This window comes from Pyrgilauda ruficollis, unplaced genomic scaffold, assembly GCF_017590135.1.
Source record: "Pyrgilauda ruficollis isolate IOZ18807 unplaced genomic scaffold, ASM1759013v1 scaffold2, whole genome shotgun sequence".
Taxonomy (NCBI): Eukaryota; Metazoa; Chordata; class Aves; order Passeriformes; family Passeridae; genus Pyrgilauda; species Pyrgilauda ruficollis.
The window spans coordinates 21,297,848-21,311,829 of record NW_024519206.1 but is presented as its reverse complement, the minus strand read 5'-3'; the positions used below and the strand labels follow the sequence as shown (position 1 = coordinate 21,311,829).

Here is a 13,982-nt window from a genome sequence, read left to right as displayed (position 1 = left end):
ACCCAGCCCAAGACAAGTTTTTGTTCTGCCAGCTAGAGAGAGGTAGGTGGTAGATGTGATTGCTGTTACTGTCCACCAAAACTCAGCAGTTTAGCAGTCAGGAGCTCCAAGCAACTCCTTAGACACTTCTGGTTTTCTCATCTATCAATTGTGAGAATCCAAAATTATCTATTTCTGGACCTCATTCATATTGAGCAGGGATTACAGCTAGGGAAAATGACAGCTGGCACACACAAACAGCAAAGGTGGGGCTCCCCTCATAAACACAGAGGTCACCACATCTGCAAATACCAAACTGTAACAGAGACAATAACACAAACAGTACCCTGGAGTTCATTTTCTCATTAATGTATACCAGGTTTTGTATCTCTCCCCTACACACAGCAAACATCCTTTCTGTTGTCTGTTTCTTCATTAGGCAGCTGGATTTTAAAATTCACCCTGAAATAGAGGCTTTCTTATAACTGAGAAGCTTCTGCAACAGAACAGAGCAACTGTTGCACTGAGGACTGCAAGACAATATGAGCATTGTATGGCATGATAGCATGTTTGGAATAGCAAGTTCAGCTTCACTGGCATATGACAGAACAAAAGTTTTTAACTTGGGTTTTTGGTTCTTTTATGTTAAAAAAAGGCAGAAAGGTTTATTTTAACAGAGAGAAGATAAATGACAGGAAAATTCTTCCTGACGTCTGCTAGAAAGAATACTGTCTTTCTTTGTTAGTGCATCTGTAGGTTTAAAAAGACTTTACAAAGGAGGTAGGACCTTGTCTAAATTCCAAAGTGAATTCAGGATAAAGCAGCATGCAAGCTTAAAATGCAACACACGATTTTGAGTAATTCCACATTCAAACACACATTTCTGAAGCAAAGTGACTTGTTCAATTTAGCCCATACTAAGGACAGGTTATACTAAAACTGGAACATGTCCCTGTTTTGCCAGGGTAAACACACCCATAACCCACACACTCAGGAACAGGCATCCCCATGCAATTATTCTGGCACAATTCCAAATGCCTTAAGACATTGTTTATCCCTGTAAAAGAAATGGTAATAACTTTTTTTTCCTGTAGAGAGCTACTGCACTACTGGAGCACCACAGAGTTGTCCCAGAAGCAGCCAAGACCCAGACCATTCAACCTTAGGCTTCACCATTTCCATAGCTTCATTTCCTAGATGTCATGTATCTGGACCAAAAGGAAAATCTGGTCTTTCAGAAACTGGGCCTCATACACCACAGGGGAACACAAAGTATGGAAAAGGCAGATGCTGGGGCAGTTTGTATTACCCTCTGAGTAGCGTGGTTGAGCATCTCCTGCCAGGCAGAGTCAAACTGGCGCTTGTCATCTTCCAGCAGCCTCTGCTCTGCAAGAGAAATGGTCTCCTTCGCAGCACGCAGCACTTCCGTGGCCCTCTGGAAGTCCTGAGTCGCCCTCTGAGCCTCCAGCTGCGCCTAAATGGGAAAAAAAAAAGGCTGGGATTAGAGACAAAGGAACCCTCACAGTCACATTTAGAAGATTTATGACACTAATCCCAAGACTTTTACAAAGAGCCACACTGGCATCACTGTTTCCCAAACTTTTACTTGAAATAACGTATTTTTCACTGCAGAAAGTCCTGCCAAAGCAGCAGTTCCCACCCAGAGAGGTCATTTGCCAAGAAGTTGAATTTGTAGCTGATGGCCTACAAATAAGCACCTGGCTGAGAGGTAACACCAAATGATGCAGGTTTAATCACTGATCAACAAACCAGAAGAAAGTGAAATAGCAAACTAGTGGCATGTCAAGAATACACTGAGAATGGCACTCCCTGAGTTTAGTCCGGGTGGATTTTTATCTGATACACCATTAATCACACTGAGGAAATATTTTGGAATTATTACCTTGCTATAAAGAATAAACAAGTTCTCTGAGATGGTGACCCCTTAATTCTTTGAGTGTTTTTTTATTTTGCTATCGCTGGTACACAACTGGTACAGTAAGTCCCCAGCACAGAGACACAAGAATAACCAAGGGAATTTTAAAAAAAAAATCTTTACCTGAATTTTTCTACATTATATATTTCACAGATTTTTATTTAAAGGAGTATTTTTGAGCTGTTTTGCTCAGGAATACAACCCTTTCAATGCAAGCCTCATCTTCAATTAATTGAACATCCAGCACTGTGAAGAGAGTTTTCATTTACACTTCAATGATTTTTCAAAAATAAACTGGAATTACCTAGTCCATACCTATGAAAAATGTCTTTGACCAGACATGACTGACAGAACAAAATAATGAGTAAAACTTCACATATCATGATATACACAGAAGGAGTCTGAGAATCAAACATGAGAAAGGACTCTGACATACAGAATACTACACTGAGGAAGATAAAGTCTTATGGATAAAGGAAGAGGTTTTAGCATAAAGAAATGGTGGCCATTTGGAAAGTGGCTAAAAATTCCTGATATAAAAGTGGAACAACAGTGCATTCTTCAGCAAACAGCTGGCTACACCCCCTCAATACCAGCTGCAAATACCTCCACACTTGAGACACCACAGTTATTTGTAAAGGTAATGGAAAAAACCCTCCCTCCCTGCCCCATAGCAGGGGAGAGATGGACTCCTAATTTAAACACAAGTCTCAAAAGGAAATAAAGTGCACTAAGTTTCCCTCTCCATGTCCTGAAATAGCAGCAAGCTCTTCTTACTTCCTTTCCTCTCTCACATGGAGGTACTTCACCCCAAGGTAACCGTGCAAAAATAGGAATTATGTGTCAGAGGTCCTTCACTTACTAGCTAAAGAGGGAAATCAAAGTCACCACAATCAGAGCAGTAATTTCCTTCCAACCAAGGTCCCTGATGCATTTCCTTCTGAAGTGGCTGGCGACGTTTTCCACAGAGAAGTTCACCTAACCATGCTCTTTGTTGTTTTCAGGCAGTTCACACCATATCACCCTGCCTACAGCCTTTGTGAAGAGCCAGGGCACTCAAGTGTTAATTTCCATGCAGAACTGCACATTCCAAGGCAGCACAGATCCTTTGGGCCAAGGTTACTGGATGCACAGCATCCTGGTTCAAGTTCAATGCCAACATGATCTCCTCTCTGAAAAATACCCCCACATGTTACATTTCCTCATCACCGCAGTCACCAGCTGCCTGCTTCAAATATATTAACACATTTTAGAAATTCAGAATAAGCCTGACTATGGAATATTTTTATTTAGCCACTAACTAACCTAAACCATGATACCCAGCAAGCACAAAAATTCACCAACACAAAAAAGCCATCTGAGGATCTTTAAACAAGGCTCAACCTGGGCTTCCAACAAAGAATACATCAAAAAGCCTGAATACACCAAAAAAGCCTCAACCTAGTCCCTATATATCAACTAAATTTTCTAAAAACTCACAACTTTTTTTTTTTTTTTCTGTCCAGTAAGTCAGACCTATGCTAGTAGAGGAATCAAATAGAAATTAAGGCCAAAAGTTCCCATAAAAGTAGTTTGAGATGGGATTTTAAGATGGGATGCAAATAAAATGCAAGACTCAGTAAGAGCCTGCACCAAGTACTGCAGAACAATGCTGAGGATGCCTGAAGGAAGAGCAAGACCAATTTTCATGGAAGACTCTACAAGAGGGAACCAGGTCCAGCAATAAGGTTGTGAAGGCAGCTTCAGCTCCTTGGCTGCCCTGCTGCATGAGCAGGCCTGCCCACGTGAGAAATGAGTTACAAACACACAAAACCAGACTGCAGACCCATTCCTAGCACGGCCAGAACCTCCTCAGCAAGCAACTGCTTTCCAAATTCAGTACAACCAGATCCCAGGGGCACTGCAAGAACAGAAGTACAGTTTTCTCACCATAATGCATCAGCACTTGAAAGTTTCTGTTGGCACACATACCTGGGTCAGGGATCAAGACATCTAAGCCAGCAAAAAGCCTGCAGAGCATTAGGAGCTGAGATCCCCATGGAAAACAACATTTAGTGGTAGTTTGCAGTACTAGTAGCCCTTCTGATGAAGGCCTTAATGACCAATCGACTCTAAAAAAGGAACATTCCTTTATGATAAAAAAAACCAGAAGCCAAATGTACAACTCAGTTAGATTTCTGCTTGCACCTGGACCTGCAGGACAGTGACAGCTGGAGCTGTTAACAGGCAGGCCCACAACTCTAGGCCCATAATCCATTCAGATTCATGCCCTCTAACTGTGTAGGTAAATGGAAAACTGAAACAAAACCATACCTAAACCCTCCCTCCCAGCTGCATTTGTTGAATACGGTCTACAGTGACAATTTGGAAACACTGCTTTGTTTCTGAGCAACATAGTTAGTCCAAATAGAAATTTAGCTCCAACATTTATCTGAAGTCAGTCTACAGTCTGTACTTTAAGCAGCTTACTGAAAAGTCTGAGAAAGAAAAAAAACATAAGCTAGGATACATTTGTCATTAGGAAAACATCAACAGGTTTGTGGCTTTGCCAATGTGAAGAATAATACTCAAACACTTTCTGTTGTGTTCTAGTACAGTTACCCAATAATTAGCCTTCCTTTAAAACTCCCTCCAGCATGTACAAGTTGTTCTGCACCATCACCAACAGGCTGCTCTCAGTCCTAAGCCTGCAGGTCACTCCATTTGATGGAAAACAGAGTACCCATGTTCTTCATGTGCTTTTAAAACCACAGAGAAACCAGCAGGAGCTCACCTCTCCATCCAGCCTCCTTATATTGCACGTAAACTTTACCAGTTCAGACAGTGGCTGTTTCTCTCAAGACTAAAATCCAAAATTCAAATGAATGACTGAAAACTAGGCTGTCTTTCATCACAAACTCGTGTTTGAGTTGAGAGGGGTTTAGCCTTGGGGTAGAATGAGAGAAAATGTATTAGGGATGAGGACATAAATTGCTGAGGGCGGTTGGAGGCAAGTAGGATGTCAACTTTCTGCCTGTCATCCATATCGCTGGTGCTTGATGGAGTGAGCTTACCCAACACAGAAGTGAGGATTTCTTTCATTATAGTCACAAGAGCCAGTCCAGTGAAGCCTCTTTTTGAAAATGAGGAAGTCCTGACACCTTGGGAACTGGGGGACCTGTGCTCCAGCTCCCACTGCCAGGGTGACAGCATTCATTGTGGTTCATGATCAGTGCTTTCTGCCAGGAAACTCAACTGAGTGTCTTCACCAGTGCAGACCCTTCCTGCATCAGTGTAAAATATAAAACGGGAGTCCTAAAGAAACACAATTAGGCAGCCACAGAGAATGAAGCTGAGGAGAATCCCACTGTCACAGCACATCTGTCACACGCTGTCCACACACAGCATCAACTCTTCCTGCCATTCTGTTTGTCCCTGCTCTGAAACTCAGTCTTCTACAAGCAACCAGCTACAAACACATCTCCCATAAGAGTAAGTCCCTTCCCTACAACCAGCAGCACATCCAGAAGTCCTGCTCTGCCCACTCAGCCCCTTCCTCATGGCCAAGAGCTCTCTTTGCACCGCTCTCCACCCTACGGGCACAGCCCTGAACTTCCCAGGCAGCTCCCACAGACTCAGAAGACTCTCCACCCTGTGCTGTTCTGCACGTGTGACCTCCTCTCACCAGCTCATCCACTTCCCTGATCTCCCTGGCTCTGACGGGCACAGCCCTGAACTTCCCAGGCAGCTCCCACAGACTCAGAAGTGACATGCAATAGCAGCACTCACAGAAGCAAATCATGCACTGCGGTATCAAAAGTGTCAGCTTAGAAATAAATTATGTAAAATTAAAGGGGTACTGGCAGGATTCATAACTGCAAGCTATTAATATATTGCTGAAAGATGCTCAGTCCTGACAAATCCCTTTTGGGGGATAAAAGCTGCACCGCCATGGGCAGTCCTCTGCTTAGCCTACACAGGGCCTTGCACAGAAGGGAACCAAGCACAACAGACAGATTATGCTGTCAGCTAGAAATTAAAAAAGCACTAGACCACGGCAAGCTAACAGATAACAAAACCAGGCACTTTTTAAATTTAGTCCTCCTGGAACTGGCAGCACCATACAGACATCTGCTTGTCCACTTTCAGAGCAGAAAACTGTGCATTCTTTAATTATGAAATACAATTTTTTGATTAGTCCACATTAGCTTCTATTGACCCAAACCCTCTTTGTAGTCAAGCTCTTGCCCAGCTGCTAATAGAGGATTTTTCCCCACCTTCCTATATATATCTTGAACCTATGACATATCTCATCTCATATTTCATCTCATCTCTGATTTTTGTTTTTGTTTCTGCACAGTATCACTGACACTGAAATGTGGTACAACACAGCTATAGCATTCCTGTGAGGTTAGCCAACATCTAATGTACCCTGGTAGGCACTGCTCATCCTCTGACATGTGAACACACCTGCACACAGCTCACAGACCAGCCAGGCTTCCCCAAACAGATGCAGAGGGCTCATTTTGTGTAGACAAGCCTAGGCAGAATTTCTCCCCTTGGCCAGCCCCACCAGAGGACCAGACCCCAAGTATTGGTATTTAGCGAAAAGGACATCACAACACAAACAGAAATTTTCCCATTAGAAACATCAGTCAGCAAAGATCAGGTATTTTCAAAATTGGCTTCTCATTTATCCAAGTGAATCTATCCCGTCCTGCACTGCCAAGGCCTTGACATCCACTTTATTTCAGCATCTCTGAGTTATTGCCAATGAAAGACATGAACAATTTCTGTTTATGAAATCACCATAAGCTGGAACGTGAATGGAACACACAGCTGCTGGTCAGAACAAGGCACCAGCACACCACGTGCTGGCCTGAGGCCTTTGCTCTAGAAAACACTTGTTTGTTACTGTGAAACCACTGTTTCTCCCACCCATTAATCTTTAAAACAATAGTTTAATTGCCACCAGCAAACATGTACTTGCTTACTAGCAAATAGAAAATTATTAACTGTGTTCCAGTCCCACTCTTCAGAAGGAATCAAGTTTCAGATGTTTTCATTCTGGCCCCCTTTCCTTCTTGTATCAACATCCCACGTTAATTTGCTGTGCAACGTACAACAGGGAACATGTTTTGCAACAGGAACTTTACTCCATCAATCGCCCACCAGAGCTGCTGCAGCACTGCCTGTCTTCAGGGATCCCTCTGACTGCAGGGACTGCACCAGAGCACTCTGCACAAGCTTCTGGCAGGAATGGGGACAGCAGGATCACCACTCATTGACCAGAGCATCCCCACCTTACCCAGCCCTGCAGCAGATTCAGTGATTCAGAAGCCCCCAAGGTGAAGGCAGTTGAGTGCTCCTGGCACTGCTCACAGCAACCAGCCACTGAGTGCTGCTATTTCAGCTTCAGTTTTCCTCAAGCTGTTTTAATTCAGCTGGCAGGCAGGAACAAGAGCAGCAGCCCAGATGTCAGCACAAGGGCTCATCATGCTCAACATCCAAACAAATAACAACAACCTTGGCACTGGCGCAGCTCCATCCACGGCAAATCTGCAAATGACACTGCGTCAGAGGAGGTGGTTGAAAAGGCAGAACTTCGGCCTAGATGGAGCTTGGGAAACCTGACTGGGCCAAGAGACACTTTACAAGGAGACCTGTGGAGTCCTGCACTTGGGGTGGAACAATCCCACGGTCAGCCCTGTCGAAAAGGACCTGCACATTACAACAGGTGTCAGGCTGAGAAAGCTGAGAAGGTGCAGTCTCACTGGGAGCAATGCAAACCATGTCCTAGGCTAAACTAAGAGGGCCATGGCTGGCCAATCCTGCAGACACGTTACAGAGAGAGGTTTCAAGTCCCCATCTCTGGCAGTCTTCAAGACCTGGCAAAACCATGGCTGATGCAATCCAGCAATGTGACAGTTCTGCTTTGAGAGAAAGTTGGGATCTGATGACCTCTAAAGGTCCTCCTGAACAACCAGTGCTTCTATCAAATACCATCATATTTTTCCTAGTTTCTCAAAATCTGAAAAACCTTTCTGCAAAACCTTTGCAGTGATGCTGAATATTCTCCTAGATACTCAAATGCATTTATTTTCCTGAATAAACAGACTAGTGGTGCAACTCGGGGGGAGGGGGGGTGTAAGGGTTCTGTTTGCTATTTTTAAGGACCATGACCTTTCTTTCTCCTCTCCCAAAAGCCTAAAAACTGATCCAAACCAGAACTGAAAAATAATAAAAACACTCCAGAAACCCCTTCTAGCTGTACTTTTCTAAACAACTTCTAAATTCCAAGGCCTTGGGAGTGACCTCATTTTGACATATCTACGAGGCCTGATCTATATAATCCATGATGACTGTTTGCATCAAAAAATACAGTCTCTCAAGAGTCTGAAATACTCTTTAAGCAGTTTATTATAAAGCTATATAATTGAGCATGGGTTAGAATTTGTTTTTTCAAAAGCAGATTGAAAGATTTTTAACTGGATGGAGAAGGCAGACGGGAGGAAAAGGTGAAAACAAGCCTTGCTAGATTTTTGTGAAATACAAACCATTTCCTCCCTGCTGCATAACTAGAGAAATGCCTGTGGAACACTAAAACCATGTGTCCCTTAGTCTCTGCTTTTGATTAGGTGTCTTATTCTTGTTCTGGGCTTTTGGTCCCCTAAGTGCATCCACCCCTTCTCTTCTAACAGCCAAATTGTTGCAGAACTGACCTGACTCCTGGTTGTGTGTTACATTCCTATGCAGTCTATAAAAAGGCTCAGGAAATAAGAGCAGACCTACAGAGCATGCTTCAAGAGACATCTAGCTCTGTGCTAAAGTTAGGTGGTATGTGTAACTCCTTTAAGACAGGATCACGAGTGTGTTCGAAGACCCAGAAGGTTCAGGGCACAACCAAGAGCTCATTCATTAGCTGCTTCTTTTGCCAGCATGCAGACAGCTGGACTCCTCAAAGGCAGAATCCCACCTCCCTTCTTTGGGAGCTGTGGAAGGAAATGAGAAAGAAAACATCTGAACACACAGTTCCCTTAAACACTGTTAAGACCAGTCCTGAACTGGACTGAACAATCAGCTGCCAGCCCTTCTCTGTTCTCTGGCAGCTCCCATCTAGGCTGTAACCAGGATCTTGTGAAACAGGGCAAGGATATCCCCTCTGAGCTGATCACTGCCATGTGCAGTCATCTGAAACCTGCTGGTCTCCTCGCTGGTTTTAATCAATGTAGCTCCCTGCCTTACAGGAACAGGGAGGTGATGCTCACTTGGGTGCAGAGATTGCATGGGAGACACTACCCCAAGCCTTTTGCCCCTCCTTTGTTTTTCATGTGGTTGTTGAGAGATGCTGGTGTGCCTTGGAGTTACTCACACTAATTAACAAGTCTGTGGCACCAGAGCATGACAAATGGCTCTGTCTAATACCATCCAGGCACAGCCTTCTCGGGCATTCACTGCCATCTGCTTGTTAGTTGTGCAATTGTTTGTGGCCAAAATTATTAAGCTGTTGCTTTCTGCAAGAGGAGACGATAGAATACGTCCAGGTTTTGATCTCAAAGGTGAAAGATCTTATTAAGAGAGAAAAACACCGAGATAATCCTCCCTGCTCTATGCACCTGCATTCTGAGAGCTTAGGCAGTGAGTCAGCGAGTCTAGGGCTTACAGCTGGTTTCCAGGTTTACAGAGGCTCTACATGCTCATCTGCACCTGGCAGCAGCCTGCTTTGCTGGAATTAAATATAGAAGCAAGGAACAACTCCCATGAATACACCCTGGAAGAGGTACACCGCCTGCGTCAGTGGCTTTTTTTAATCATCCAAGATAATCAACATTCAGCACATACAGATGCAACAGGTATGTTCAGGAGAAACACTGGACCCTTGTCTCATGTAATCACCACCAAAGCAGCAAATGTTTTTTAAATAGAAGTTTCTACAGTGCTGGTAAGGGATTGGCAGCCTGGTTCTGAAAGCACATCTTGTGCATTCATACTGGCATAAGCAAAGACAAGGCATGTGGGTAGGAGTTTCACCTGGCTGATGGGCTGTTCTGGACATGTTCTCCCAGTTCCCAGAAAGCTCCACACCCACCAGCCTGTCCTCAATACCAGGAATACACTCTGGAAGAAAGTTCTGTGCTGACCTTGTCCACCTCTGCATGCTCACAGATACTTTTTAGACAGTCATCCTCCTAAGGGACATGTTGAAGATAACTATTGACCCTTCAACATTTTTTCTAGTCAAATTACACAACTCCATAGCACAAGTGAATAACAGGCTTGCTTCACTTAACCAAAGAAGTTGCAGGCGGTGTCCTGGACTAATGAAGGGCTAAGTCCATTCCTCGAAGGAAATAGTCTAGGTAGCAGCAGGAATAGGGAATATGTCAGTCCCACTTCACAGTAATAAAATCCTCCTTTGAGAACAAGCCATTAGCACACTTCACCAAATTAAAAGAACCTACCAAGACAAACCAAACTACAGCAAGGAAACAAAAACTAAACAACCACCAGAAGCAGACACAGCTAAAAGAGGTGAACATTTCTCCCACATCCTGGCAGCAAAGTTTCTTGTTGAACAGTACAACTTTTTGTTTGCTACAATTGAGATGTATTTCTTACAGAAACTAAGTCAATGCAGAGCCATTCCCACATGCTAATTTCCTAATACAGAAATTAAAGTCTTCAGATAATCTTTTCTAGCAAGGACAAAAGCTCCACAATTCGTTCTGTTTTACTAGAAGTCATAACAAAGCACATCCAGTAACCAACATCCATATCACATCTGTTTTGGCAGCAGACCTAAGCATAAGCATTTATCACTCCAAAATAAACTCCCACCTATTTAGACCACTGTACACAATAAACACTTGGTTGGCTGAAAAAATTCCCCAAAGTTGCAAGACTTGTGCTGCCTTCAGCAGGCATCCCTGAACAATTATCACACAAAACAGGTAGACAGGATATCACCCTGACCTCAAGCCACCCAGGCTCAAATGCCAACTACTATTTTTAACAGATTATCCTGTCTGTGGCTTACAATCTCTTGAAATAGACTTTACTAGAGGCCAGACCAAAAAAAAAAAAATCAGAGGAGAAAATGGTGACAGACAACAAAGCAAAGCAAACCTTTCCTTTAAATTGTTTTGGTTTTTTTTCCTGTAGATCGGTGTTCTGGCAATAGCTGTGGAAGTGCTACAGTCACACAAAGGAATGCACAACCTAATCTCTCAGATTTTTCCAAACTGAAGAGGATGCAAAATGATGTCACTCAAATCTTCATACAACAGCAGAGGAAAAAAGGGATTCTGTTCTATTTGCATGTTCCAGCACCCTTTGAGAGCTGCTTATACCTTCCTGCCAGTTCCAACATCTGTTATTGTATCTGTGGCTAAACTTAATAGCCAGACCACCTACATAACTTCTTTCTGCCTAAATCAGCTGACATCTATCAAAAAAAACCTTTTTTTTTCCTGTACCAGCCCTCTCCTTGTTACTCCAAAGAACTGAGGGTATTTCCACACCAACTTAACACAGTATTCCATTACTTCAGATCTACTTGCACAATACTTTAAGTATTTCACAACAGAAACAAAAAAAAAAAAAAAACAAAACAACATTCTTGAAGGTAGAAAAAGTAAGTAGGTAATTTGATTCCCAACAACTAATGGAGAGGAGGAGAGGAGATTGAATATCTGGCTTTGAGCTACTGCCATCCACTATAGCTGAGAACTGATGGAGGCTTTGTAGGGTTGGAGAAAGTGGGAGAGACACCAAAAGAGTAATTTTTTTCATCTCTCCTAGATAAATTCTTCAAAACAGATTAAACTGTATTTTCTTCTACTTCTGCAAAGAAAAGCAGAAGAGGGAAGAACCTCTAATTTACAGAGCACAGTCAACAAATTTACACGATGAAGGCCTCCAAAGCACATCAGCAAATAACCGTAAGAAAACAGTTTTTGTATCAATAGCTCATACAACTATCCTTCAACAGGATAGTGCTCACACAAACCAGAAATGCAGGGTGTATGAATACCAACCCAGAACAACCAGACTCATTTACTGAGGCACAGCAGCTCAGAGAGATACAGGTGATCTGACTTATAGAGAGGGACATGCACACACAGAACTTACTGACACAGCTATTTCAACAAGCAAGTGGTAAAAATTAGTTCCCACTATCCAAATGTGCCGGGAAGATTGTACTTGCAGATGACATTGTTACAGGTGCCACAGAGCACTACATTTGAATCAGGTAAGGATTTTTTTTCCGTTCCTCTGAGAAGTAGCAGTTGTCAGTGCTCCCAAACATGGGACAGATTAAGATGGTAAAAACCTGCCAGCCATACTGACCTACTGTCCTATTAGTAAGGTTGATGGGAAGACAAACACATTAAGGAGCTTTCCTTCAGATCCTTGGCATAACTTTCCCAAGCCAACCAGGCATCATCTGTCGTCTTTTTGACAGCTTAAGGACACCCAGTCTGACACAGTCCAATATCACACTGTTCAACCAGGTGACAAAGCCAGAACACAAAAGCCACATTAAGTCAGGCTTTACGTAAATAAACAAGGTTAATAAATCAGCCAGGCAAAACCTAGCTTGTTGACCCAGGTAAGTGACCCTGAGTTCTCTGCTTCCTAGGCTTTGTTGCTACTTTGGCCTGAAGGAAAATGCAACAGAACCGTGATTCAAGACTTAAAATACAGTTTTCAAGTTCTAAGCATTCGGGAGGAACAAAGAGAGCACACCAAGCACAGGCTCTGTGCAGCAGCAGTGAGACACTGAGCGCTGATGGCAGGGCAGTGACTCCCCACACGCTGCTCACGGGGTTTCAGATCCCAACTGCGCAAACATGACAGGAGACACTCCACCTAACTTTGAGCATGGCGAAACATTTGCTTGACTGAATCCAAAGTACATCCTGCTTTAGAAAAAGTTTACAAAATTCAGTGGATTCCCTGGTAGAAAGTCCAGGAAGTGACTCCTCACCCTCAATAATAAAGTTACAGATTCGCTTGTTTGGCTTATGCCCTCTCCAGCCATGCTTTGTGTGGGAAGGGAGATTATTGTAGCGAGAATGCCCTTTGGGATCACAGCAGTGGGAACTCCACATTTCACCACAGGACTGACGTCACATCGATACGGTTTCCTCGAGATTTAATGATGTGTTTTGTAATAAAAAAACCAAAAACATTGGTGGGAAGAAGGGGTTCAGACCCAGAGCAGGCCCATAGGGAGCAAAAAGGTAAAAAGGACACAGAAAACTTCACAGGCAAACAGGTACAACGCACAATCTCAATGCTTCATACTTTCAGGCACTTCTTGCACAGCTCACCTGTGTTTCCTTCCCTTACCATTTCTTCACAGCACTGAGCTTCCTGACTGCTCACCCAGCAAGTTCCATGTCTCTTTTCCCTTCAGAGCACACCAGTCATCCGTTCCCAGGCAAGGCCTGTGCTGCCTGCCTCCCTCCCGTGCCTGGCCTGCCGCAGCGCCAGCTGAGGCCATCACATCAGCCTCCATCCCACACACAGGTTCCTCAAGCACAAAGTCCCAGCTCAGGAAGGGAGCTGCTCCCCTGCCTCCCCACCAAGTAATCTAAAAATCACAGCTATTTCCACATAGCTGATTTACAGACCCAGGGAGTGAGTCATTTCTCACCCCATTCACCCTACCTTCCCAATCCAGGCATCATTCCCTCCCATCTCCCACTGCCAAGAGGCTCCCCAAGACCCACCAGGGCAGCTGCAATACAGCACCATCAGCTAAAAGGGCAAACAGCACAGGCAGGGCACAAACAACACAACCTACACTGCCAGCCTAGACTGGTTATTGCAAAAGGCCAGAGCAGCAACATCCATCCAAAATACAAATAATAAAAAATGCAAAAAAAAAAAAAAAGCCCTAGTGATCAGACAAGGGAAGCAGCTTTAAACTAAAAGGGAAGAGATTTAGATTAGGAAGAAATTATTTACTCAGAGAGTACTGAGGCACTGTATCAGATTGCCCAGAGCAGCTGTGGATGCCTCATCCCTGGAAGTGTCCAAGGACAGGATGGCTTGGGCATTGAGCAACCTGGTCTAGTGG

The 13,982-nt window shown here is 43.7% G+C and overlaps 1 protein-coding gene across 2 annotated transcripts in view; it reads right to left on the bottom strand.

The window, feature by feature from the left end:
• Positions 1 to 13,982, bottom strand: part of SH3BP5 (SH3 domain binding protein 5) — a 51,349-nt gene that overhangs the window by 18,552 nt on the left and 18,815 nt on the right. For both annotated transcript variants that reach the window (XM_041466467.1, XM_041466468.1), the window contains one exon: positions 1,289 to 1,453. In XM_041466467.1, coding sequence (XP_041322401.1) covers positions 1,289 to 1,453 — 165 coding nt within the window. The remainder of the gene's footprint in view (positions 1 to 1,288; positions 1,454 to 13,982) is intronic.